The sequence below is a fragment of the Corapipo altera genome, unplaced genomic scaffold, assembly GCF_003945725.1.
Source record: "Corapipo altera isolate COAL_440 unplaced genomic scaffold, ASM394572v1 223, whole genome shotgun sequence".
Taxonomy (NCBI): Eukaryota; Metazoa; Chordata; class Aves; order Passeriformes; family Pipridae; genus Corapipo; species Corapipo altera.
Genome location: NW_020885074.1, coordinates 6,202 through 30,491, shown reverse-complemented (window position 1 = coordinate 30,491; position 24,290 = coordinate 6,202). Strand labels below are relative to the sequence as shown.

Here is a 24,290-nt window from a genome sequence, read left to right as displayed (position 1 = left end):
CGCGTGGTCAATGTGGCCAGTGTGATGGGCCGCGTCTCCTGTTTCGGTGGCGGGTACTGCATCTCCAAGTTCGGCGTGGAGGCTTTCTCCGACAGCCTCAGGTACGGCATTGGTGGCCCCCGGTGCTTCCCTGTGCTTGTCCAGCAGCCCCTGCTCTGCCTCGCTGCCCCCACACGGGGTTTTGTGTGGCTCCCACAGACCTTGTGAAACCCTGACCAGGCCACGGGGTGGGAACACGGGCACGGCTGGAGCCGCAGTTATGCAATGAGGTGAAGGGTTTCAAAGGACTCTTGAGCGAGGACAAGGCTCCTCTGTGTTTATGACGGGGTGCCTGGTGGGGGGTCACGGGCTCCCCTCTCTCCCCCAGCCCTTACCCAGCTCGGGACAGCAGCTCTGGCTCATGTCTCCACCTCGGGCAGGCGGGAGATGCGTCCTTTCGGGGTGCAGGTCTCCATCATCGAGCCCGGCGGCTTCCAGACGGCGATGATCGACCCCGCGCCACTGGCGAAGGATTTCACGCGTCTCTGGGAGCGGCTCCCGGCAGAGGCCCGGGCAGCCTACGGCCACCGGTACCCAGACAGACGTGAGTCCGTCCCCACGCGGCACCGTCACCCCCGGTGACCCCGTCACCACCGGGCTGACCCCGCTCTGCCCCCGCAGTGTCCAAGAGCACCGTGCTCGTGCACCGCCTGAGCAGCTCCCGCCTGTCCCCCGTCACCGGCGCCATGACCCACGCGCTGCTGTCCCGCTGCCCCCGCAGCCGCTACGCCGCCGGCTGGGACGCCCGGCTCCTCTTCCTGCCGCTCAGCTACTGCCCGGCCTGGCTGGCCGACACCCTCCTGGGCCTCCTCCTGCCCACCCCGGCCCGCGGGAGCCCCTGAGGACGGTGCCCGCTCTCCCCGTGCCCCGGCGTCGTGCTCAATAAAGCTGGTGCAACGCTGGGGCTGCTCGTGGTGCCTCCGAGGTGTCCGACGGCCCCCTGGCCGCGGTGCTGGGTGACCCCTCCCGTGGCAGGACCCCGGCTCCTGCCTGTGCCTGGAGCAGCCTCATACTCAGGGATGTCCTGGGTCAGCTGGCAGGCAACGTGCTGGGAAAGGCAGGGTGTTTATCCATCCCCTGGGCGTGTGGGTGGTGATCCCTGCTCACTCATCCTGCTAATTAAGGGCAGATTAGTGATCAGTAGCTGGGGGGCAGGTCCCTGAGGTTGGGCACTTGACTGCAGCACTAGAGCAGTGCTGAGGAAGCTTCTCCAAAACGCTTTCTTCAGCTTGGCAAAGCAGCACGACATCCCCAGCAGCCCCCACACGTCACGTTCCAGGTGTCCCCAGGGCCTGGATCAGTGCAATGAGCTCCTGGGAGGTGACACTGCAGCCTCAGCTGCACCTGCCCTGGGACACCTGTGCTCACATCCCTCCGGCAACATCCTGGTCCTTCTCAATCCCCCAGTTCTGTGTGGAAATTCCCTGACCTCTTAAATAGAACCAGCGCAGCATCCCTTTCCCCTTGGGTGGGGGGCAAAGACCCCCAGCCCCTCCCTGGCAGAGCAGCTCCTCCTCACCCCAGTGGACCCAGCCAAGCCAAAATGTGCCCAGGGTGAGCACAAAGCTGCCAAGTTCCTTTTTGGAACCTGGACCCTGGGTCCTGCCAGGGCTGGTACCTGCACACGGGGTCACCAGGCTGGGCTTGTTGTTGTGAGACCCGACTTATCAGTGCCCTCGTGCTTCCCCGCTCCGGCCGTGCCTTCCTTCCGAGCCAATTGTTGATCCCAAAGTCTTGTCTGCACTCGAAAAAGGAGATTTCCTGCAATTGTTTCACAGGACTTGCAGCTCGATGCAAAATTTTCTGCCTATCAGCCCCCTCCCCAGCACCAGGGCAAGGCTCGAGCCCCCTCCCTTCCCCTGCCAGACAGCAGGGCAATCACAGCTCCATGATTAATTGCTGCCCGGCCAGAGGTGCTTCTGTGGTGACATCCATCTGCCGTTGGCTGCTGCGGCAGTGCTGCCGGGGCAGAGAGTTCAGCTTTCAGCCTTTTTTCCCCCAAATGAAACCCCGAGCTCACCTGGGTATCGTGGTGGCATCAGGGACAGCTGTTGGCACCTGTCCCACAACCCACCCTTGCAGGAGTCCCTGTGCCGGGGCAGGACCTGGCCTGGAAGAGTCCATCCCAGAGGATGCATTTTCCCTACAGCAGGATCCAGGTAGGATCCAGCCCCCGAGCCCAGCAGGGGGATTGTGGAGGGGACCCTCAGGAAGTCTCGGGGACCCCCCTGCATCCCCACATCCCCAGGCACCCACGGCTCCCACACCGACACCTGCCCGGGGCCTCCTGCCCAGTCCTGCGGCAAAATCAAAAGGGAGCCGAGCCCTGGGGCTGGAAATCCAGTCCAATGTCACCCACGCTGGGCTGGCTCAGGATGTTGGACCACGACAGTCATTTCCTGCCGGGAAGCAGCCACCAAGCCCACCCCGAGCTCTGCTCTCCAGAGGCGCGTGAGCCGCTGAGCCGAGAGGATCCCTGTGCTCCCGAGCAGCCCCTGCACAGCCCTCGCTCTGCCGCCGGTGAGCAGAGCTGTCCCTCCTCCCTCGTGTCCATCTGTCCCTTCTCCTGTCCTCCTGTGCTCCCTCCCATCCCTCTGTCCCCTCTCCCATCCCTCTGTCTCTTTTTCTGTCCACGTGTCCCCTCTCCTATTATCTCTCCCCAATCCCACAGGCCTCTCAGGACCTGCGGTGTGGAGAGGGTGGGAGGTCTGGGAGCCATGGGAAAGGCATGTCCAGCCTCTCCATGGTTTTGGGAGTGGGTGGGTGTCAGCCCATTGCCACAGGGATGCCACTCTGGTGGGGGACTCTCGGCTGTGGCACTCCTGGCTCACCGAGGTCCAAGTTCCACAGGAACACCCCGGCAGCCCAGCAGGCTCCTCCAGCTCTCCCGAGGGAATGGCTGGTCCTGAGCTCTTCTAGGTACAGGGCTGGATGGGTTCTGTGGCATCTTTGCCATGCTGATGCAGCTGTACTGGGATCAGAGCTCTCACTTGAGGCACCAAAGGATGTTGAGGTCAACTGAATTTCCCTTAACTTTATAATTTTGTCACCTACTTGGAAGTCCCGACGGCTCCCGGCAACGCAGCCACCAGACAGGCAGAGCCAGTGAGGGACCACACTCCGAGGGCTCGGGAAGGGGATGGGGCCTTTCCTGCTGGAGTGGAGTCTGGGGCACAGTCACCGGGGTGTTCAGTGGCCTGGGCACCAGCCCATGCCCCTGGCCAGGCTGTGGGACAGGGACAGCCACCAATGAGGCTGATGTCTGTGGCTGGCACTTAGTCTGACATGCGAGGGGATCACCTGGGCAGACATGGCACCTTTTGAGGGTTGATGTAGGGAGTCGCCATAGGACTAAAAATTGGGTTAAAACCCCCCAGAAGGGTCTGAGCCCCATGCAAGGACCGAGTTCTGTGTGTTCAGACTCTCCAGCTCAGTGCTCTCCCTTTCCCTGCAGCGCCAGGATGGCTGAGATGACCACGGCCCCCACTGAGACACACACTGTCCCGAGTGAGTACGGGGACTACCACAACTGGTCCGAGCTGTTCCACCTCCTGAACCACACCTACACCTACTGTGAGTTCAGCCTGGACGAGAACATCAAGCGAGTGATCCTTTTCATCCTTTACCTGGTCATCTTCGTGGTGGGCTTGGTGGAGAACCTCCTTGTCATCTGGGTCAACTGGCAGACACGGGGCAACAAGAGCTTGGTCAACCTCTACATCATCAACATGGCCATCGCTGACCTCGGGGTGATGCTCTCACTGCCCATCTGGATGCTGGAGGTGATGCTGGATTACACCTGGCTCTGGGGCAGCTTCCTCTGCCGCTTCACACACTACTTCTACTTTGCCAACATGTACGCCAGCATCTTCTTCCTCACCTGCCTGAGCGTGGATCGCTACGTGTCCCTGACCAGCTCCTCCCTCTTCTGGCGCCGGCACCAGCACCGCGCGCGCCGCGTCGCCTGCGCCTGCAGCTGGGTCCTGGCCGCCTCCATCCCCTTCCTGGAGGTCGTCCACATGCAGCTGGTGAACACCGGGGAGCCCATCTGCATCTTCATGGCCCCCTTCGAGACCTACGACGAGTGGGCGCTGGCGGTCAGCTTGGCCACCACCACCATCGGCTTCCTTGTCCCCTTCCCCGTCATCACCGTCTTCAACGTCCTGACCGCCCGGTTCCTCAGGCGCACCAAGCCGGAGAGCCGGCGGCACTGCCTGCTCATCTATGCCTACATCGTGGTCTTCCTCATCAGCTGGCTGCCCTTCCACGTCGTGCTGACGCTGCTCACCCTCGACGGCAACCACATCATCCTCAACTGCACCTTCGCCCACTTCCTCTACTTCTTCTACGACATCATAGACTGCTTCACGATGCTCCACTGCGTCGTCAACCCCGTCCTCTACAACTTCCTGAGCAAGAACTTCCGCAGCAAACTCATCTCCGCCGTGGTCAAGTACATCCCCAAGGACCACGGCGCCCCGAAGGGCGCTGGCAACTCCTCCTCCACCACACAACACTCCATAGTCATCTCCAAGGACAACAACCCCCCCAACTAAGGGGGGTCGGACCCTCCCACCCCCCGTGGCAGCGGCAGCGGTTCCCCAGGGACACTGGGATCGCTTTTCCTGGTGATGAGGAGACACTTTGCTTTGGCACAGCCTCTCTTGCCAGGCGCCTCCCACGGCAGGACAGGGTGCCAGGCATGAGGGGAGGTGGTGCAGGAGCTACAGACATCTTTCCTCTGCAGTGCTGCTGTGTCAGATCTATTTAGCTAAAGAAAGAATCAGAGAGATTCCCTGTTCCCCAAATGAAACCTTTGCAGTAATAAAGTAGTGAGTTGCTCCACTCGGGGTCCAACACAACCCCGCCCCTGAGATTTGAGCCCCGTGCCCCCCGAGCTGCAGGGCTGGGGTGCACCATCTGCCCCACCACAGGTGTTTCTGCACCCCCAGACTGTCACTGACACCCTGAGCAGGAGAGAGGGAACCACCCTTTGGAACAAAAACCTCCCTCCCCGCCCCCAGAAACGTCCAGACCCTGATCTTGGAGAGGTGAAGGCGAGGCAGCCGTGGGGGCTGAGCAGGGAACAGACCCGAGCCGGGACGAGGGGGGGAACGATTGGGATCCGAGATCAGCAACTCCTTGAGAGCAGTTCTGGAAACCCAGCAGCAAATTAGTGATGGTTAAACTGGATTTGACTGGGCATGGCTGCTCCAGATTCAGGGCCGGGAGCTGGGGTGGGTTCCCAGTTTGGGTCTCCCATCCCGTCAATCCAGCCTCCTCTGGAGCGTTCCCTTACAGGTATTTAAGGCCACTGGGTACATTCCTCAACATCACCAGGCTCCAGCAGCCCTTCCCCTCCCATCAAAGTCCCCGTGGGAGCGTGGGCACGTGCAGAAATCCTCGGAGCTGGAGAGAGGGCTGGGCTTGTGCTCTGCAAGGAACTGGAGCATCCGGAGAAAGTTCATCCTCCTCTGGACTCTGATCCCAGTCACGTGCTGCGGGTCGAGCCCTCGGCGGGGGAAGGTGACAGAGCGACAGGCACCGGGGTCCATAAATCTACCAAAGGCCTTGAGCTGCTCGAGAAACATGCTGTGAAAAAAGCAGAGCATAAGCAGTTCTGGGGGCAGGATGCTGGCAGCATGGGGAGAAGGGTGGGAGCAGGATGTTCTGGGAGAAGCTCAGGACCGGGAGTTAACACGGATGTGGGGTTATCAGGGGGCTGACTGACTCTGCCAGTTCCAGGGGTCCTGCAACGGGGTAAATCCCTAAATACCACAAGGTTCCTTCTGCAGGGACATTCCTTGGTCCCCAGGGACACCAGCGCTGAGGGGACAAACCAAATCCGTGTCTCACACGGGAACACTGGGAAGGCACCGGCCCCCTCACCCCAGCAACTCCCTGTCCAGGGCAGCAGCTCAGGCTGTTCCCCTTCCTTAATTCTGTTACTCCCCCAGGCTGAGGCTGAACGTGGGGGTCTGCACCCGCAGGACCCCACCACCTTCATCCCCAAATCCTCCCTGGGCTTCCCTTTGCCAATTCCCTGCCACTTCCAGTGACGGCAAATACACAACAACAAACCACCTGATGCATGACATAAACCAGGGCAACAATACATTCAAGTTACTTAAAACGTGTAAAATTTGGTATTTGACCTATTAAACTTTACTTTTAACTCTCTTCATTTACCTGCAACTTTGTCCATAGATCTCAAGGCCAGAGTGGCCTTAAACAACCCCCACCCAGCCCCAGGTGGTGACCCAGGCTGGCTCCCAGCGATTCCCTCGGGCTCCCTGCAAAGCCTCCCTCATTCCTGGGACACTCTGGCTCCTTTACCCCCCAGACCACTCACCCAGGGACTCATCCAGGCACACAAACCCTGGGATTCCCTAATGGGGGGGGAGCTCTGCCCTCCCTCCTCCCATCCCTGCATCCCACAGGAATGCCACACAACCCGTGGCACAACCCTGGGCCACTCCCAGTGCTGGAAGTGCCCTGGACCTGCACCAGGAATCCTGCCGAGCTCAGCATGGGAGCAGGATACTGGGATGGCCTCACGTGCTTCCCGGGCATTCCCGAGGAGACAGGAACGCCGGGATGCACACGGGGAGGAACAGGTTTTATGAAGAGGCAGCTACAAGAGGTCAACGTTTTCCTTTTTATTATTCTAAATAAAAACCACACTTTGTGCTGAACAATGGAGTAGAAAAGAACCCGATGTACAACGATTTTAGACATCTACGATTCTGGGGGGAAAGTTTACAAAATATACAAAACTTTACAGCAAATAGATAGTAAACACTTAAATAGCAGGAGGTCAGTACCTACGATTAACTTAACGAAAAGGTTAGACAGCAATTTCAACTCTGGTTCTTTCTTCTGCTTCATTACTCTGATGAGAGACCTGGATCTGTTGGGAACGGGGAAAATGAACTTTGTGTTGGGGACGGGCTCGGAGCAGGCCCCGGGAAGGGGATTCCCTGTCAGAGCTCCCTGGGAGGCTCCAGGACCTGCACCCCCCTCTACTACCCCAGGACCCCAAAGCACTTGGCAAACACCTCAGGCTGGCCCAGGGGAGGTAGGTGGGTGTCCCTGCAGTCACTGAGGGGAGCAGGGACAGGAGGGAGCAGGTTTGCCCACAGTGGTGGAGCAGGAACAGAACCAGGCACGGAGAGACCGCCCCAGCACTCCCAACACGGAGCTGAGTGTGGAACTGGAGCTCCCAGCTGGACAAGGGGACAGGAATCAAGGGGTGACATCCCTGCACAGCTCTGCAGGCTCAGGGAGGCCCAGGACCCTCCCAGGGGGAGCCCTCAGCTCTCTGATCCCTCCAGAAACCTCCCTGAGGAGGAGCAGTGGTGGGTCCAGACCTGTCCCCTTGTCCCCTGCTGCAGGATGTTCCACGTGGGAATGATCCATTACATCACAGGCAAAGAGAAATTCCAGGGATCAGAGCTGGCTCCTGCTTTCCCCCCAGGGCTGGGAGCGAGGGTCGGTTGTGCCCGTTAAGTGTTTCAGTGTAAAAGCTTCTCTTTTTGGTTAATGTGCACAAAAGGCTTTTGCTTCACAGCTTATTGAGATCCTGGGCTGCAGGTGCTGTGCCCCGGCCCTTCCCAAAGCTCACCACGGCTTCTGGAACGTTCCAGGAGGGTCTCAAGGCTCTCCCAGCCTTGTCTGTCCCTCACATCCTTCATTGCCACCTCCAGAGCAGCACAGGCTGTGTCCATCCCTGTCCCTGTCCCCAGCCGGACACAGCCCGGAGTTCTGCACTCGAGGGGACCCTGTGTGAGCACGGGGTGGGACTGGGTGACCTCCAGTGGTCCCGTCCAGCCTCATCCATCCCGTGATTCCATGAGAGAAACCCTGGAACCCAAAGAGCAGCTCAGAGGAGCCTCCAGTGAAGCACCACCAGCTCCCCTGACTCCCAGAGCCCCAAGCTTTCCCAAAACAATCCTTTTTTTTTTGTAAAACTTAACCACACTCAGCTGAACGTGGCTCTGCAGCGACCCCAGAGCCGGGACCATGATGCTGGAGCTGGGAACCCAGAGCTGCAGCTGCCAGGCCAGCCCAGGGCTGACCTTCGCTTCGGGGCCTCCCCTCCTCCGAGCACAGGCTCCAGGCACCCCCCGCTCCCGGAGGTAGGTCGGTACCACGGGAGGTACCACCCTCATTTTACAGATGAGGAAACTGAGGCAAAGAGGTGAAGTGACCTGCCCAAGGCCACGGCGGGGCGGGGGGAGCGGCCCCCGGGCGCTCCGAGCTCTCCGGCTCCCGCCACGGGACGTCCCTTCCTGGGTGTCCCTCACCAGGGAAGGGGCAGCAGGGCGAGTTTCCGGGGTTTGCAAATCACTAGTTTAGTTTAGTTTAGTTTAGTTTAGTTTAGCAACAGCAAAACTTGACAGAAGCGCAGGAGCCGAGCTGTGACCACCGAGAGCCCCGAGCGCTTCCTGTTTGTGAGGTAGAATGAGTTCCCGAAGGGCAGCCCGAGCTCGGAATTATCTGTTCCTCCCCACCTCTGCCCCGCAGCAGGATAACATGGGAAAAAGCCAATTCCCACCCTTCCTGGTGTAAACACTGTCAGCACGGGCTGAGCTCGCTGGTGGGGCCAGGAGTGACCCCCCAGGATCGCCCGACGTGGGGCTGGGAGAGCCCCCCCTGCCAAGGGACGCCCAAAACATGTCTGGGAGAGACCCCTGTGCCTGGGAGGCCCCCCACGTTGAGGAGCAGCTGGCACACAGCTGGGAGACCCCCCCCATGCCCAGGAGAGCTTCCCTATTCTCCGGAGAGCCCTGCGTGTCCAGGAGTGCCCTGGCAAGCAGCTGGGAGAGCCCCCCATGCCCAGGTGAGCCCCCTGTGCCCAGGTGAGCCCATCCATGCCCAGGTGAGCCCCCTGTGCCCAGGAGTGCCCGGCACGTGGCCGGAGAGGCCAAGCTGAGGTCCCCAGTGGCCACCACTGCTGTGGCTCCAGCTCTGTGAACAAACTCACATCGCTCCAACGGCGCACATTTGCCACCAGACACGTCCAGGATGGGGTGATCCAGGATGGGGTGATCCAGGATGGGGTGATCCACGGCGTGGCAGGGAGGATCCCTTCGTGGCAGGGAGGATCCCTTTGGCAGGAGAAGGGCCCTCGAAGGTACCTTCCAGGGAGTTAAGGCAACGGCTTCATCGCGTCCCATCCGCCGGGTGTCCGGCAGCCCCGGGCCGGGGGATTCCAGCAGCTCTCCATGGCCACCACCAATCACCTCCCAGGAACACGGACCTGCTTCCCCTCCCTCTCCACCCCAGAGGCTCCTCCGGGAGATCCCTGTGCCTGCTGCAGCCGCCTCTGCTCGGGCTCTGCAGGGAGGTTGTGTCGCTCCATCTCCTCCTCAGGGCACGAGCGAGTGTGTCACAGCCAGAAACCACGGCCTGGGAATGTGGGAATCCCCCTCCTCATCTGCACACTCACACGCTTCCTGCTCCTCTCCCTGGTGACCCAGCGATGGCCAATCCCAGGGCACACTTGGCCCATCTTCTGGCAGTAGCAGCAGAACCCCAGGGATGCCCAGAACGTCTTTTTTTTTTTTTCTTTCTCCTTTTTTCTTTCCTTTTTGTTCCTTTCCTTCGAGTCCAGCACCTGCTCTGGCTCTGTCCCTCTCCACTGAGGTCAGGTGTGAAAATCTTAGCAGCATCAGTTTGTGGACAAGCTCAGGGTTAGCCTGGTTGAGTGGGCTAGAAGGCTCAAAAAAATAGACTCTAGACTCAAAAACTAGTGAGGAATACTAAAAACACAGAACTCGACGGCCTCTAACAGGACCAGAGGTAAGTAAACACGACAGACTCCTTGAAACAGTGATGTACCTCACGTGCTGTTAATTTGTACAACGCCACCAATCTAAAAAAAAAAGCCCTAAATAGGCACAAAAAATAAAAATTAAAACAAACAAACAAACAAACAAACAAAAAAAACCAAAAAGGAGAATTCCATCCATGATGCCTGACCATTAAAAAAAAGAAAAGACACCTCTTTTTTTTTTTTTTCCACAGCTTCCGCAACGAAAACGCTCGCTCCTCCTGCCTCGCCCCCATCAGCTGTCCGTGTTCTTCTCGGCCTCTTTGGAATGGATGATGTACATGAAAGTCTGTTCGATGGTGAAGTCCGGGGGCAGGCTGCCCTTGTGCACCCCTATGTGCTTGCTCATGAGGTTGAGCGTGGAGCTGTAGTGCCCGCACACGGTGCAGCGGTACATGAGGGCCCCCGAGTGCGTCCGCAGGTGGCACTTGATGGTGGAGCGCCCGCGGAAGAACTTGTGGCACACCTTGCACTGGTAGGGCTTCTCGCCGGTGTGGATGCGCCGGTGGTAGTTGAACTCGCTGGTGTGGGCGAACCTCTTCCCGCACACCTTGCAGCTGTACTTGCTGTTCCCCGGCTGGCTCTGCAGCGCCAGCTCCTCGCTCAGGAACTCCTCGGGCAGCTTCCTCTTGGGCAGCCCCTGCGGCTGGAGCCGCTCCCCGAACCCCGCCCGCATGTCCAGGCTCCCGCCGCACTTGTGCTGGCTGACGTGGTACCGATAGGCCGCCTCCAGCTTGAAGCTCTGGCTGCAGAAGTGGCACTGGAAAAGAGCCTCCTCCACGTGCTGGTGCACGGCCAGGTGCTTCTCCAGCAGCTGCCGGTCCACGAAGCTGTTGGCGCACACGGAGCAGGAGAAGACGGAGATGCCCAGGTGGGACAGGGCGTGCCACATCAGGCTGCAGAGGCTCAGGTGCCTCTGGTCGCACACGCCGCACGTCTGGCTCTTCAGGTTCACGTGCTCCAGGAGGTGGTTCCGGACGGTGTGGAAATCTTTGGCCAAGGGTTTCCCGCAGGCAGCGCAGGCCAGCTCGGGGCTCCCCCCGCCCCCAAACACGGCCACCTTCCCGGGCAGGGGGTCGCTGGGGTGGACGACGATGTTGTTGTCGAAGACCCCGTCCCGCCGGTGCAGCGTCAGCTGCCACTGGGTGAAGAACTTGGTCTCGCACATGTCGCAGGAGAAGAGGAAGATGCCGATGTGGGACAGGACGTGAGTGACCCTGGAGTTGCGGTCCTGGAAGTGGGTCTCACACACCTTGCAGTTCCCGGTGAGCAGGTCCACGTGGTCCCTGGCGTGCTGGCGGATCAGCTGGATGTTGGGCTCCAGCACCTTCTTGCACACCTGGCAGGGCATGGCCTTGCTGTCCCGGCCGTCGCTCTCGAAGGCCAGTTCCTCCTCGCTGTCGTCGCTCAGCTCAATCACCTCCTCGGACGGGCCCAGCTCTTCTCCAGCATCCTCAAAATGCAGCTCGGCCTCTCCCAGATCCTCCAGCTGCAGCTCATCCATCTGCTCGAATCCCTGCTCTTTGGAGTGGTCACTGTTGCTGGGGCAGGAGTTGCTCCCCATGGAGACATCCAGGGAAGGATCGGTGGGGAAGAAGCCGCCCTTTCCGTAGTCGCCGTTGCTCTGGGCCTTGTACTGGGAGCAGGAGCTGCCGGTGGTCTGTGCCGCGACATTCCCGCCGGGCTGGGCCCCCAGACCCACGGCCGGAGCGAACTGCCCCGGATCCGGCCCCTGTTCCGTCTTGGGAGGCTGCTGTGGATGCATCAGGGGAAGAGCCTGGCTGGCTTCACCCACGGGATTCCTGTCGTCCTCCTTGTAGCCGCCCGACACGTCCCCGTGCAGGATGTAATTCCGCTCGGGGCCGAAGTGCTCGGTGCTGCTCCGCATGTCACCCAAGGAGTGGCTCTGCTCCGAGGAGGTGCTGCTCAGCGGCCCTGCCCGGCCTTCCCCCACGGACAGGGAGGGCTGCTTGGTGATGGCCGAGCTCTCCAGGTCGGGGAAGGTGGAGTGGCAGGCCTGCAGCAGGTCCTCCATGCCCAGCCGCTCCGCCACCTCGTAGATGACGCCCACGTTGATGAGGTCTGTGAAGAGCTCCGAGGTGTACACGAAGCTCAGGATCTTCTCAAAGTTGGCCGGCGTGATGAAGTCCACCACGTAGGTCCTGGCAGCGTCCAGCCCCGTGTTCAGGAAGAGGTTCTGGAAGTACCCGGCGGCGCAGGCCAGCACGGCCTTGTGCGCGGCGAAGGAGCGGGAGCCCACCAGGATGGTGACGTCGCACATGGTCTCGGAGAGCCGGCACTTGTTGAGTTCCTTCAGCAGGTTGTTGGGGTGGTTGGTGCTGTGCAGCTTGATCCTCATGCCCATCTTAGCAGCTGCTTGAGAGTCCCTCCTCCAGGTCAGCTTGGCCTTTACACCCTCATCAGCGGCGGGAGGCGTTGGGCAGCCAGGAGTGGCAGGGCAAGGGGCTCTGCAGAGGGGAAATGCAGAAAAATGCATTTAAACACTTAAACAACCAAAGTAACACCATTCTCGTCATGCCTCCCATTTTACACCTTCTGGACGAGCCACAGAGCAGCTGCTCAGCTGGAAAGGGACTGAACCTGCCTTGTCACCTCACAGACAGACTTTTTAAGAAGTGAAGGGGCGGATGCACAAAGGGACAAACTCAAAACAAAAAGCCACTGACTCTGCCAGAGGCAGCTGAAGGTCCTGCTGCTCTTCAGGCACGGACAGACATCTGTTGACTCAGAGACCCAACTGGAGCCTGTTCCAGCCATCCCCCCTCTTCCCGAGCCAGGGACAAGGCTCCTCTCCAGAGGGATGACACTCAGGCTCCACACAGTGGTCAGATTCCCATCTGGATCTCCTCCAGCCACCACTTCATCCCTGCACTTCAGATCCCACCTGTACCCACACAGAGACTCTCAGTTCTCAGGTGGGATCTCATCTCGGGTCCTCTGTGTTCCAGCCTCGTGGGCTCTCCTGGGATTTCTCCTCTGCTGTGGCACCTCTCAGTGCAGATTCCCTGGCTGCCACCACACCTGCCCCAGGCACCGGCCTGAGCGTGTCCCTCCAGCTCATCCCTCTGCCTTTGCTACCCTGTCCTGCTCACGGATGCTCCAGCAGCTTTTGAGACCCCAGAAACTTACCCAGAGAGCTCTACCCCTAATTCCCAGCCTCCTCCTTCCCGGGACGGGGAACAGGGAGCGTGGAAGGCAGCAGAGAGCGGGAGTTTGGAGGGGGCGGGAGGGGACGGGGCTGCTCCTGCCCCAGAGCCAGGGAAAGGTCAAAGGGGCTGAGGATGGACCGTCCTCCCCCGGGGAAAACCCCCGGCAGCTGGGGAGGGCGAGGAAGAGGAGGAGGATGGCCGGGGAAGGCAAACGCTCACCAGCCGCAATTCCTGCGGCGTGGGAATCCCTGTGGAGGGGATGGGGCGGGGGGAAAAGAGCGGGAGAAGGGATGGGGGCGCGGGGGCAGCGGACAGGGGGGGCCGGGGGGGGCCGGGGGGGCAGGGGGGGGCTGGGGAATCGCGAAGCTGCCCCGGGAGGAAAGGGAGGAAGGAGAGCGGGGACCCCCGGGGGGACCAAGGGGAGGGGGGAACGCGGGGCCACGGGGGGGGGGGGGCAGCAGAAAGGGCCCCCGGGGGGAGCCACGAGGGGCGACGGGAGGCCCCGGGGGGGCCCGCGAGGGGTCGGTGCGGGGTCCGCGGCGCGGGGAGGGCTGCGGGGTCCGGGGGCCGCGGGCGGGGGTCGGTCCTTACCCGCCCGGCGCCCCGCACCATCCCGGCCCGGCTCACACAAAGGCGCCGACCCGCCCCGCGCCCGCCCCGGCCCGCGCCGACTTCCGGGACCCGCCGCCCGCAGCGCCCCCGCGCGGCGGGGAGGACCCAGCGCGGGCACCGGGCGGGGACGGGACACGGGGACACGGACACGGACACGGGGACACGGACACGGGGCACTGTGGGGCAGGCACAGGTCGCTGTAGCCCAGGAGCACAAGGACCCAGCCCCGCCGTCCCCACGGACACGTCCCCGCAGCCCCATCCTCGTGGATCTGTTCCTGCAGCCCCATCCTCGTGGGCTCTTTCCCGCAGCCCCATCCCCGTGGGCTCTTTCTCGCAGCCCCATCCCCGTGGGCTCTTTCTCGCAGCCCCATCCCCGTGGATCCGTTCCTGCAGCCCCATCCCCGTGGATCCGTCCCCGCAGCCTCATCCCCGTGGGCTGCCCCAGCCCGGTGCCGGCGGCGCAGCCAAGACACAGAGACGGTGTTTGCGCGTGTCCCGCGCAGTCACGGGTGGGTGTTTAGCGGGGCGATGCGGGTGTACACGGGTGCGCGGACACGCGCGGCGATGGACGCGCGGACACGCGCGCGGGGCGGGACGGTCGCGCTCCCGGCGGGGTCCCACGACGGCTCCGCGGGCGGCGGCGCCCGGGACGCCCCCGCAGCCGGTCCCGCGGCCCCCCGGGCGTGGGGGGCTCGTCCCGCGGCTCAAAGGGCTCGCAGCGGGGCCTGGCCGGGCGCGGGGGTCCCCGGGGAGCAGCGGGGGGCCGGGTCGCCCTCCCCCCGCCCCGCCGCTCGCCCGGGCTCCGCCGCCCGCTTCCCCATGAGCCCCACGAAGAAATCGTGCATGTCCCCTGCGGAGAGAGCGGCCGTCAGCGGCCCCGGCGGCGGCACCGGCACCGTCACCGGCACCGGGCGGGACTTACGCTTCTGCTGCGCCGCGGGGGGACCTGGAAGAGACCGAAGCGGGTGAGAGGGGCCCGGGCGGACCGAGAGCCCCCCACCCCGAGCCCCCCCCAGCCCCTCACCGGCGCCCTGCTCCCGCAGCAGCTCCAGCGCGGCGGCGGCAGCGGCGGCGGCCCCGGGGCTGCCGCGGGCGCTCCAGCGCAGCGGCTCCGGGACGGGCATCCCCTGCGGGAGCGAACAGGGCGAGCGCGGTGGGAAGGGATCCGAGGGGCTCCTGGGAGTCCGGGCTCCGCCCGCCGCGCCCCCTCACGACGGCCGTACCTGGGCGGGGGGCGCGGGGTCCTGCGGGGCGGCGGCGGGGGGGCGGCGGGTGAGGGCGAGCGGCAGCGCCAGGACCAGCAGCACCGCCAGCACCGGGCGGCTCCTCATCCTCGGAGGGGGTCTGGGGGCGCGGTCAGCGGCGGGGCCCGGGGCCGCCCCGAGCCGGTGCCCCCTCGACGGGGCGGCCCGGGACGAGCCCGGGACCGGACCGGGCTCTGGGGAGGGAAAGCAGCGAGACGGGAGACGGGGGCACGGGGGGCGAGGGGACCCCCACTCGGGTCCGCGAGGGAGGGGCCGTGCCGGTGTCCCGGGGAGGGGGCTGCACCCCGGGGGGGGCGTACAGAGGGGGGGGGGGGGGGGGCTGTTCCGGGGTGTGCAGGGGGACACGGCCCTGCTGTGGCCCCGGGGGTCTCGTGTCCCTGCTCGTGCCACGTTTGTGCTGTCACACATTGCTCAGACTGTGCAAACACGCACGAATGTGGGCACAGCGGGCACGGGCACGGCTCGGGCTCTGTCCTGCACGTTCACCCGTCAGCACACAGGTGTCCCCTGGCACATACGTGCTTGCCCACAGCCAGACTTGCTTCCCGAGCCCCCCGAAACCCTCCCCGAATTCAAGGTACACCTTCACCCCCTCTCTCCTCCCTCCCGTGCCCTCCCGAGTGCCATCCCGAACCTCCCCCTCTTCCCTCTGCCTTCCCTCAGCCCCAGCGGGACAGGGACAGGGCTCAGCAGCCCCCACGGACCCTGGGAAAGCCCCGGGGCTTGCAGGCCACGGGGACACAGACCTGCCGAGCCCTCCGGTGCTGCCTGGTGCGGGGCCAGGGGCCGAGGGACCCTCGTCACTGGTGGCTGCAGAGCAGGGACGCCTCGAGGAGCGGTGGGCAGCGGTGGTGGGCAGCGGTGGTGGTGGTGGTGGGCAGTGGTGGTGGTGGTGATGGCGGGCAGCTCCGGTGGCTCCCCCAGCACGGGCTCAGCCGGGAGGCGAAGTACGGTGGCACCAGCTGCTGCACGGCGCTAAATAAGGGGCTCTGCCCATGGCACGGCGGGGGTGGGCGAGAGGAGAGCTGCCAATGGGGGCCGGGGGGGGTGGTACCCCCACCCTGCAGCTTCACGCCCACACAGGCACCGTGACACCGACAGCACCCGTCGCACATGCGGAGTCACGCTGCGACACGCGTGTGCCCACGCAGCCACACCGGCCCCCCGCGGCACCCGGGCTGGGGGGTCAGCACACGGGCACTGTGCCCACGCGGCCCCCTGCCCCTTGTCACAGGGATGTGCCCCTGTCACGACGTGTCTGTTGGGAGCACACACGGTGGGATGGTCCTGGCTGGATGCCGGACTCTGCAGCCGGGATTTGGGGTTCTCGCAGCTCAGGGGGGATCGGTCACGCTCCCACCACGCACATGGGATGCACACGCGTGTTCATCTGCGCACACGAACACACGTGTGCCCACACACACACACACACAAACACAGGTGTGCCCCCCCACACACACCCTGCCCGTCTCCCCCAGCCCCACTCCGGTGCTCCTGGCCTGCCCGCTCCCGTGCCAGGATGTGCCAAGGTGGAAGATGGGGAGGGAAATTCCGGGGGGGAAGCAGAGGGGTGCGAGGAAAGGGGGAACAACTGGGCCAACAAGTGAGAGCCACCGACTTCATCCCGAGCAACAGGTGGCTGCGGCTGCTCCGGTGGCTGCGGGAGCCCCCCGGGAAGGCAGCAGCAGCTCACGTGGCAGCACAGCCCGGGGCAGGGCAGCATCTGCAGTGCCGGGAACGTTAATTAAATCGGAGCCTGGCCAGAGATGGACTAATTAATTAATAACACCTACTTGTGCGATGCCAAGTGCGAGGCAGCCGTGAAGAGCCGCGGTGCCCCGGGCTTGTTTACGGCTCTCGCCCCTCGCCGAGGGAAGGTCCCTGTGCGGGGACGGAGCCCGCGGGGGAAGCGGGGAGCCCTCGGCACTGGGGCACGGCCGGGCCATCGGGGGCCCCACGCACGCACACGTGCCCCCCCCACGTGCAGGAGCTGCCCGCACACGCTCCCCCTGCACGACAAACCGTGTTCCAGGGCCCACCTGGGAGCTGGTGCTGATGGTGACGTGACGGGGAGTTGGCAGCTCCCGAAGGTAACGCGGGTGATGTGTGGGGACGGAAAAAAAACCCTCTCCGAGAGCTTGATCAGTGCAGGAGAGAAAAGGCAAGGGGGGGACACCCTGGCACGGGAGCTGTGGGCTCCAGGGGGGCGTCCCGCAGGTCCCTGGGGGCTAGAGTGGTGTCACTGGGGCTGTGTGGTGACTCCCCTCTGTCCCCTGTCCATGCAACCAGTTCCCAAATGCAGCTCCAGTGCCAGCCCATGTCGGGAGCAACCTGCATGGGGGGTCCTGCAGTGGGGTGAGGGACCCTGGGCAGGGGGGGACAGGGCTGGCCAGCGCAGGGAGGGGGTGCCAGTGCAGGGAGTGGGTACCAGGGACCTCACATGCAGCTGCCCATGGCTGCCCAGAAATTGCCTCTGCAGCAGCACGAGCCAGGAGCCACTTAATGGGAAAAGTGGCCACAGTTTGGGGCCTTTCCAATCACCAGGAGCCGAGCACCGGCCACATTCAGGCAGCAGGAAAGGCTGTGCTGGGCTCTGCCCCCCAGCTCCAGCATCGTGGCACCGTGTCCTGGGGCTCTGGCACGATGGGATCCCCCCACCCCACCTGGAACAGGGTCACCCCCTGTGACACCACCCCGGTACCGACACCTCAGCATCCGTTTAATGGATTTGGAGCGATTCCTGGGCACTGCCAGCACCCGGCGGGGCAGGGGGATGAAACAGGGGGGTTGGGGGTGCCGGTGCATGAGTGGGGGTCCCCTCAGTGCACCAGGACCTCCATCTTGTGGCTGCCCTTCTTCTTGCAGATGGGGCCGTCGGGGCCGGCCTTGGGTGACTCCACCACGGTGACAGACACGTCACCCTTCGGGAAGCGAGTGGAGAACCTGGAAAGAGGGGCAGGATGGAGGGGAGGGGGCAGGATGGAGAGGTGGGGTGGGGACACGCCGGGCCCTGCAGTCCCTACCTCTCAGGGGCTGCCTGGTGCTGACAACCACACCCAGCCCCACCTGCAGTGGCCACACCCACACCAGCCCCGCCCTCTGGGCCCCTCCCACTACAGCCCTGCCCCGTCCACATTAGTCCTGTCCACAGCAGCCCCTCGTAGCTCTGCCCTTCAGGCCCCACCCCTGACAACCACACCCACTCCAGCCCCGCCCATCACAGCCCCACCCATACTTGTCCGTGATGTGCAGGGTCAGTGCCTGCCCCGTCGTGGCCTCCAGGGTCTGGTGCAGGCGGGCGACCAGCTCGATGAGGTGGTCACTGACCAGCAGGAAGTCGCCCTTGGCCCCCACCGTGGAGACCTGTGGGGTGAGTGGGGGGTCAGCCCTGCTGGGGACCCCTGAGCCCCCAGGGACCCCCCTCCCCAGGTACCTCCTTGAGGTGTAAGACCAGGAAGCCGTCGGAGAAGCGGGTGACGGAGACACTGCGGATGTCACCGAGGCCGAGCACGGTCTTGGGCTGGGCGGTCTTGGGGTCAGCCAGGACCAGGTGCTCGGTTGTGAGGAGCAGCAGGCGCGGGACCGTCTGTGGGCAGGGTCGGCACGGGCAGGGGGTCAGTGTGGTCCTGTACACCCTCCAGTGGGGACAGGGACGAGGTGGGGACTCACCTTGCCGCTGGCTCTGTTCACCTTCCTCACGGTGTCGGCCATCACCACCTTGTCCTTGGCCACGGCGTGGAGCTTCTGGTACTTGGGGTTCTGCTTCAGCCCCAGGTAATCGCTGCGGAAGGGCTGCTGCACGCTGGGGATGAGCCCGTCAGCCCCCGCTGTCCTGAGCCCCCTCCTCCCCACAGCCCCCAACCCTGGCACCTTTTGGAGTAGAGGGTCTTCTTGTCCTTGAAGAGCTCGCTGGCGCAGAGCTTGGCCTGCAGCTGGGCCCGGCGCGACGGCGGCAGCTGGTCCCGGTACTTCTTGCACTGCCGAGGGAGGGGGCGATTCAGTGCCACCCCTCGGGTGGGCTGGCACGGAGGGACACAACATGCCAACGGGCATTCCCCCCATCTCCCCCTGCTCCCACCTTCCAGTGGTAGAAGATGCTCTTCAGCTCCTGGTTGGCATCACCCAGGAACTTGTACGGCGCCGGGGGCCAGGTCCGGTCCAGCACCGACAGCGGCGGGAGGTTCTTCGCCAGCCCCACCAGGTACCTGCACACCTGGGGGTGACAGTGCAGCGGGGGGTCAGGAGGGGACCGGAGGGTCCAGCCCCAGGGTGGGGTGCTGGGAAGGTCCCCTCTCCCCCCGGCCCCGCTCACCAGGCGCCGGTAGATGAAGTTGGCCAGGAAGGTGCTGGCGCTGCTGCGGAAATACCTCCTGTAGGTCCTGCGCGCCTGCGGGGACGGAGCCGGTGAGGGTGGGGACGCTGGACATCGCCACCATCCCACTGCCAGCCCCCCAAGGACACGGCTGTCCCGCCCTCCCCACCCTCCCCACCCCCCATCCCCCTTTCCCCCCATCCCCCTGCCCCCATTTGGCCCCAGCAGAGAGGACAATGGCTCCAGCCCGACAGGGTGGGCAGACAGACAGACAGCCCGGACAGCAGGACAGAGGCAGTGGGAGGGCTGGCCCCGTTACCTGGTACCCTCTCCAGTGAGCAGCGATGGTCGTGGCGGCCGCGCGGCGTCGGCTCTGGAGCTTCAGCTCCCGGAGGAGCCGGCGAGACTGCGGGGGGGGGAGAGCCCAGGGGGCCCAAGGGAGAGACACCAACACAGATATGGAGCGAGAGGGAGAGGCAGGAGAGAGGCAGGAGAGAAGGATGGAAGACGGGGAGAGGAGATGAGGATGGATCTGATCCCACCATGGGACACACAGAGCCCCCGGTCCCACCATGGGGCACAAGGAGCCCCGTTCCTCCCCATCCTGTGCCCCCCACCCTCCTGCCCACCCCAGCAGACCTGCCAGCCCCGAGATGCCCAGCCCTCACCTTCCAGCCCCGCACGTACGCCTGGAGGATCAGTGCCGACCGCTTCGTCTGCTTGTACCGGTTCTTTTGCTGCAGGGGGAGAGGGGGGATGAGCTGGGGCGGCTTGGGACAGCCAGGGGACGAGGGACGGGCAGGGGACACGTGGCCAGGACTGCCCTTCCTCACCGCGTGGCCCCGGAACCAGGCAGAGATGAGGATCTGGCTCTTGCGCATCAGCTGGTACTGGGTCCGGCACCGCCAGCCCCGGACCATCTTCTGGATGAGGGTGACGAGCTGGGCCACGCGCTCCTGGCGCCGCCGCTCCAGGTCAAAGAGCTGGGAACAACCACGGTGAGCGCCGGGGCACCGAGCGGGGACAGGGACCCCCCCCGAACCACTGCTGGGGGCTGCGGCATCGTCCAGGAGCCCCCAGGACAAGCTTGGATCCCCCCGGACTCCCCCATTCCCAGACTCACTGTCCGTGGCGAGCGGATGAAGATCTTGGTGTGGCCAAAAGCCAGCTCCTCCTTGGGGTACGCCAGGTCTGCCAGCAGCGCCTCGGCCCCCTCCCTGCATCACGGCACAGACGAGGCCGGTCAGAGCCCCCCCGGCAGCCCCCCGGCCCCGCAGCCCGGCCCGGCCCCATTACCTGTCGCTGCCGGCCCAGCGGGGCCACGTGCGGGCGCTGAGCATCTTGTAGCGCTGCAGGAAGGGGCCGTAGAGCTGGCGGAAGGCGTAGCCCGCCCGCCGCACCCGCACGTTCTCCAGCAGCCCCAGGTACCGGACCTGCGCCCGCACCAGCTCCGGCATGAACACCATCGCTGACTTGGTGTCGTTGGGCTTGATGCACCTGGGGAGTGCGGTGGTGGGTCGGGGGGTCCCACCGGCACGGGAGCCGCGGCCGGGGGTCCCCATCGGGGCCGGTACCTGATGTAGTTGGGGTTCTTGGAGTAGAGGTTCTTCATCAGCATCGCCACGGAGGACTTGAACTGGAAGCCTGCGGTGGGCGGCAGCTTGAGGGAGACCTTCTGGGGGTCCCCCTCGGGGAAGAGGGAGCGGAGCAGCGCGTGCCGGGCCGCCCACATGGCCTGCGACAGGTCGCGGAAGAGCAGGTCGTTGTTCTTCTCGATGAAGCCCGTCACGTTGTAGGTCACCTGGGGGGTCAGCGGGGTCAGCACGCGGGGAGGGAGCGGGTCACGGTCAGTGTCTCTGTACCTGTTCCCAATCCAGCCCTGCGTCTCCCGTGCAAAGTTGGGAAGAGGTCTGGGGTGCTGGGAAGAGGACGGAGCCCTGTCAGACCTTGCCGGCGTAGTGGTGGATGCGGAAGCACCGCGCCGGCAGGCTGGTGTCCATGACGCGCCGGGCGTTCTGCGTCTCCTTGCTCTCGTAGTGCTTGTGGGTGGCGAAGAGCTGGTTGAGCTTGGTGAGGAAGGTGTCCTCGTTGACCACGCCGGGCCGCAGGCACTCCTCGTCCAGCATGGCCAGGATCCCGCTGGTGCTCTGCACCACCACAGATGGTGTCACCCCAAACCAGCCCCAGTGAATCCCAGTTTGGGCTCTGCACAGCCCAAACTCGTACTGGGAGCGATGGGGGAAGCTGGGATCCCAAGACCCCGGCACTGAGAGGGCAACTCACGTTCTCGATCAAGTTGCAGATGATGCTGTTGTCGAAAAACTCCACCGGTGTCCACTGGATGCCCTGGGAGCAGAGGGGGGCCAGATACGTGGATTGTCCAAGCCCTGCCCCACGGATGTCCCCAGCTGATGTGGGGCAGGAACTGGAAATCCGGCCACGGGGATGAGGATCCCGGATCCCTTCCTGCCATTGAATCTGCTCCCAGCAGGGAGCGGGGCGAGGGAGGGACGTGCGGCGGAACCGTCTCTGGCACTTCCCCATCCCGGGGGGCCGAGGCTCCCGAGGGCTGTGCTCTGGCCAGGGCTGGGGGTACCTCTCGGACATATTCCTCCTGCTCCTCCTTCAGCGTCATCAGGATGAAGATCTGCTGCAGCTTCTCGTTGCAGTAGTTGATGATGAACTGCTCAAAGCCGTTGTCCTGCAAGAGAAGGGTCCTGCATGGCAGGTGGTGCCCGAGCCCCTGGCCCTGTCCCATGTCCACTCTGCCATCCCCGCCCCCGGGATGGGGCCAGGTGGGTCCTGCACTCACCTGGAAGATCTCGAAGCCGTAGATGTCCAGGACCCCCATCACCTTCCTGTGCTCACCCGACTTCACCTGGGGAGGTAACAGGGTGTCAGGCTGTGCCCTGGCCCCATGTGGGGAGGGGGTCCAGGGTCCTGCTGGGGGTCCAGGGTCCCCCGGTGCTCACCTGGATGCTGGTGTTGATGCGGTTCACCAGCCAGTCGAAGAGGCGGCTGTAGATGTTCTTGGCCAGCGCATCCCGGCCGTAGTAGCCCTGGGCAGAGGGGAGAAGGGCTGGTGCCAGCTCACGGGGGGCTGTGGGGCATCAGCCCCGTGGTCGGGGGTGGTGCCACTCACCTGGGGGACAGTGAGGGTGGTGAGCACCGTCTCGTTCCGCGCCTTCACCGTGCGGGAGCACAGCGCCTGCTCCAGCGTGCCGGGGTCCAGCCCGATCAGCTCGCAGATCTCCTGCAGCTCTGGGGGGGAGATGGCAGTGCCAGGGCCGAGGGGGGGCCGAGCGGGTCCCCCACCCCCTGTTTCCCATCCCTGCCCCCATCCCTACCCCGGGGCTCGGCGATGCTGCAGGCCTCCATCCCGCTGGCCTGGAAGCTGCTGCTCAGCTGGACGTTGCCCAGTTTGAGCACCACGGCCGTCACCTCCAGCAGCGCCGTCACCTCGGCGGGCGAGAAGCCAATGACCTTCATGGCATCCTGGGCACGGACACAGGCAGCTCAGAGGGAGCTGGGGTGGGCCCCAGGGTGTTCGGGAAGGGGGTCCTGGCTTCCCACGGGTACCTGCATGGCACGGAAGTTGGCTGCGTCATCCGTGCCAGGCAAGCTGGAGGTCCCCTGGTTCAGGTATCCGTAGTGCCCACAGTCCTGGCGGAGCTTCAGCTGTTCTGGTTGAGGGGAGAGGAGGTGGTGGCTCAGCTGTGACCCCTCCCGGCCCCCCCAGCCCCTGTTGCCTCCCCCAAGCCCCCCCCAGTGCGGGGTCTGGACGTACGGAGCAGCTGCGCTGAGCCCCCGGCCAGGAGCTGGTAGAAGATGTGGAAGTTCCTCTCGCCCTTCACGTGCCGGACGATGCGGGATTTCTCCAGCAGGTCTGCGGGAGGGGTCAGTGAGGGGTCAGTGTCACCGGGAGGTCAGTGTGGGGTGGGACCCCCCGGGATGGGTGGTGGGTACTCACAGTTGCTGATGACCCCTCCCAGGGGCTCCCCCTTGAAGTCAAACTCCACGTCCATGTACTTTCCCTGAGGGAGGGGGCTGGGGTCAGGGCAGGGGTCCTGGTGGGGGTGGCAGCTCCTCTCCCCCCATCCACAGCCCAATCCCCCCGGTGCCCTCAGCCGCAGCAGGGTCCTCAGGCCCCAGCAGGGTCCACCTGCCCTCCCCGGGTCACTCACGAATCGGGAGGAGTTGTCATTCCGGGCGGTCTTGGCGTTTCCAAAGGCTGCAGGGGGAGAGTGGGGGGTTATGGCACAGTCCAGAGGGGCTGTGCTGAGCCCTGGCAGGTCCAGGATGTGAGACGTGGGGCTCAGGATGTGGGGCACTTACCCTCCAGCACAGGGTTGGACTGCAGGAGCTGCTCCTTCACCTTGTTCACCTCCTCCCCTTTGCCGCTCACAGCCGCCACGTAGGACATCACGAGCTTGCTGGCCTCTGCGAGCGAGGGGCCGTGGGTGCAGGGCCAGGGGTGCCCAGGCCGTGCCCACAGTCCCACCAGTGCCTCACAGCCCACAGAGCCCCAGGGGCAGCCCTGGCTCTACCTGTCTTGCCGGCGCCGCTCTCGCCGGTGATGAGGATGCACTGGTCCCTGTCCCGGTCCCGCAGTGAGCGATAGGCATCGTCAGCGATGGCATAGCTAGGGGTGAGGGGGGAGAAGAGGCTGGATGGAGCCATCTGGGGGGTTCAGGAAATGCCAAGACCCCCAATTGTGGCTGAGAGGTTGCCCCCAGTGGATTCCCTCAGACCCCGATGCCTTGGGATCACCCATGGGTGAAGCCCTCAGTGGGATCCAGGGGACTGAGGGCCCCTCCCCGTGCTCACATGTGGGGCTTCACAGCGAAGAAGTTGCACTCGTGGTACTCCTGCACCTTCTCGGGGGTGTAGATGGGCAGGGACTGGTAGGGGTTCACCGAGATCACCACATTCCCGATGTATGTCTGTGGGAGAGCAGGACAGGAGGGCGTGAGGGAACGGGAGGACCCAGCCCAGCTCCTGGTGCTCCCCATCCCAGACCCCATATCCCACCTCCCATCCCAGACTCCACAGCCC

The 24,290-nt window shown here is 64.3% G+C and overlaps 5 protein-coding genes across 9 annotated transcripts in view; 2 read left to right on the top strand and 3 right to left on the bottom strand.

Moving 5' to 3' along the window:
* The window catches only part of LOC113959960 (retinol dehydrogenase 16-like), a 1,431-nt gene extending 550 nt beyond the window's left edge, over positions 1 to 881 (top strand). The window contains exons 2-4 of the mRNA XM_027669265.1: positions 1 to 101; positions 420 to 583; positions 661 to 881. The exon at positions 1 to 101 is cut by the window's left edge and continues 80 nt beyond it. Of these exons, the coding sequence (XP_027525066.1) occupies positions 1 to 101; positions 420 to 583; positions 661 to 881 (486 nt within the window). The remainder of the gene's footprint in view (positions 102 to 419; positions 584 to 660) is intronic.
* A 1,370-nt stretch (positions 882 to 2,251) lies between these two features.
* GPR182 (G protein-coupled receptor 182) lies at positions 2,252 to 6,219 on the top strand. 2 transcript variants are annotated; one of them, XM_027669290.1, is made up of 2 exons: positions 2,252 to 2,559; positions 3,494 to 6,219. In XM_027669290.1, exon 2 carries the CDS (start codon positions 3,501 to 3,503, stop codon positions 4,593 to 4,595), a length of 1,095 nt encoding a protein of 364 aa, XP_027525091.1. In that variant the 5' UTR covers positions 2,252 to 2,559; positions 3,494 to 3,500; the 3' UTR covers positions 4,596 to 6,219. The 2 variants fall into 2 exon arrangements, with proteins under 2 accessions (XP_027525091.1, XP_027525090.1); XM_027669289.1 differs by having other exon boundaries at positions 2,253 to 2,530; positions 3,490 to 6,219.
* Positions 6,220 to 6,683: 464 nt separating this feature from the next.
* On the bottom strand, positions 6,684 to 13,685 carry ZBTB39 (zinc finger and BTB domain containing 39). 3 transcript variants are annotated; one of them, XM_027669287.1, is made up of 2 exons: positions 13,636 to 13,685; positions 6,684 to 12,342 (listed from the first exon to the last, which is right to left on the bottom strand). In XM_027669287.1, the coding sequence occupies exon 2, from the start codon at positions 12,237 to 12,239 to the stop codon at positions 10,110 to 10,112; it is 2,130 nt and encodes a 709-aa protein (XP_027525088.1). In that variant the 5' UTR covers positions 12,240 to 12,342; positions 13,636 to 13,685; the 3' UTR covers positions 6,684 to 10,109. The 3 variants fall into 3 exon arrangements, with proteins under 3 accessions (XP_027525088.1, XP_027525087.1, XP_027525089.1); XM_027669286.1 differs by lacking the exon at positions 13,636 to 13,685 and adding an exon at positions 13,025 to 13,247; XM_027669288.1 differs by lacking the exon at positions 13,636 to 13,685 and adding an exon at positions 12,790 to 13,016.
* Positions 13,686 to 14,166: 481 nt separating this feature from the next.
* TAC3 (tachykinin 3) lies at positions 14,167 to 15,856 on the bottom strand. Of its 2 annotated transcripts, XM_027669282.1 has the most exons (5): positions 15,670 to 15,856; positions 14,882 to 15,096; positions 14,683 to 14,785; positions 14,581 to 14,604; positions 14,167 to 14,508 (listed from the first exon to the last, which is right to left on the bottom strand). In XM_027669282.1, the coding sequence occupies exons 2-5, from the start codon at positions 14,987 to 14,989 to the stop codon at positions 14,363 to 14,365; spliced, it is 381 nt and encodes a 126-aa protein (XP_027525083.1). In that variant the 5' UTR covers positions 14,990 to 15,096; positions 15,670 to 15,856; the 3' UTR covers positions 14,167 to 14,362. The 2 variants fall into 2 exon arrangements, with proteins under 2 accessions (XP_027525083.1, XP_027525082.1); XM_027669281.1 differs by having other exon boundaries at positions 14,167 to 14,604.
* A 1,664-nt stretch (positions 15,857 to 17,520) lies between these two features.
* Positions 17,521 to 24,290, bottom strand: part of MYO1A (myosin IA) — a 7,945-nt gene continuing 1,175 nt past the window's right edge. Inside the window, exons 3-29 of the mRNA XM_027669294.1 lie at positions 24,063 to 24,178; positions 23,783 to 23,877; positions 23,571 to 23,675; positions 23,420 to 23,466; positions 23,206 to 23,269; positions 23,023 to 23,121; positions 22,815 to 22,918; positions 22,583 to 22,730; positions 22,378 to 22,496; positions 22,208 to 22,294; positions 22,048 to 22,113; positions 21,832 to 21,936; positions 21,519 to 21,581; positions 21,182 to 21,382; positions 20,810 to 21,036; positions 20,532 to 20,732; positions 20,359 to 20,452; positions 20,069 to 20,218; positions 19,904 to 19,972; positions 19,555 to 19,641; positions 19,236 to 19,310; positions 19,002 to 19,136; positions 18,794 to 18,900; positions 18,593 to 18,725; positions 18,357 to 18,509; positions 18,159 to 18,286; positions 17,521 to 17,866 (exon numbers count right to left, since the gene is read on the bottom strand). Coding sequence (XP_027525095.1) covers positions 17,743 to 17,866; positions 18,159 to 18,286; positions 18,357 to 18,509; positions 18,593 to 18,725; positions 18,794 to 18,900; positions 19,002 to 19,136; positions 19,236 to 19,310; positions 19,555 to 19,641; positions 19,904 to 19,972; positions 20,069 to 20,218; positions 20,359 to 20,452; positions 20,532 to 20,732; positions 20,810 to 21,036; positions 21,182 to 21,382; positions 21,519 to 21,581; positions 21,832 to 21,936; positions 22,048 to 22,113; positions 22,208 to 22,294; positions 22,378 to 22,496; positions 22,583 to 22,730; positions 22,815 to 22,918; positions 23,023 to 23,121; positions 23,206 to 23,269; positions 23,420 to 23,466; positions 23,571 to 23,675; positions 23,783 to 23,877; positions 24,063 to 24,178 — 3,102 coding nt within the window. The 3' untranslated portion in view covers positions 17,521 to 17,742. The remainder of the gene's footprint in view (positions 17,867 to 18,158; positions 18,287 to 18,356; positions 18,510 to 18,592; positions 18,726 to 18,793; positions 18,901 to 19,001; positions 19,137 to 19,235; positions 19,311 to 19,554; positions 19,642 to 19,903; positions 19,973 to 20,068; positions 20,219 to 20,358; positions 20,453 to 20,531; positions 20,733 to 20,809; positions 21,037 to 21,181; positions 21,383 to 21,518; positions 21,582 to 21,831; positions 21,937 to 22,047; positions 22,114 to 22,207; positions 22,295 to 22,377; positions 22,497 to 22,582; positions 22,731 to 22,814; positions 22,919 to 23,022; positions 23,122 to 23,205; positions 23,270 to 23,419; positions 23,467 to 23,570; positions 23,676 to 23,782; positions 23,878 to 24,062; positions 24,179 to 24,290) is intronic.

Coding starts and splice junctions, on each gene's coding strand:
- TAC3 (XM_027669281.1), bottom strand. CDS start 14,989: ATGAGGAGCCGCCCGGTGCTGGCGGTGCTGCTGGTCCTGGCGCTGCCG. Junction 14,786..14,881: donor ACCCCGCGCCCCCCGCCCAG/GTACGGCCGTCG, acceptor TCGCTCCCGCAG/GGGATGCCCGTCCCGGAGCC. Junction 14,605..14,682: donor GCTGCGGGAGCAGGGCGCCG/GTGAGGGGCTGG, acceptor GGTCTCTTCCAG/GTCCCCCCGCGGCGCAGCAG.
- GPR182 (XM_027669290.1), top strand. CDS start 3,501: ATGGCTGAGATGACCACGGCCCCCACTGAGACACACACTGTCCCGAGT.
- ZBTB39 (XM_027669287.1), bottom strand. CDS start 12,239: ATGGGCATGAGGATCAAGCTGCACAGCACCAACCACCCCAACAACCTG.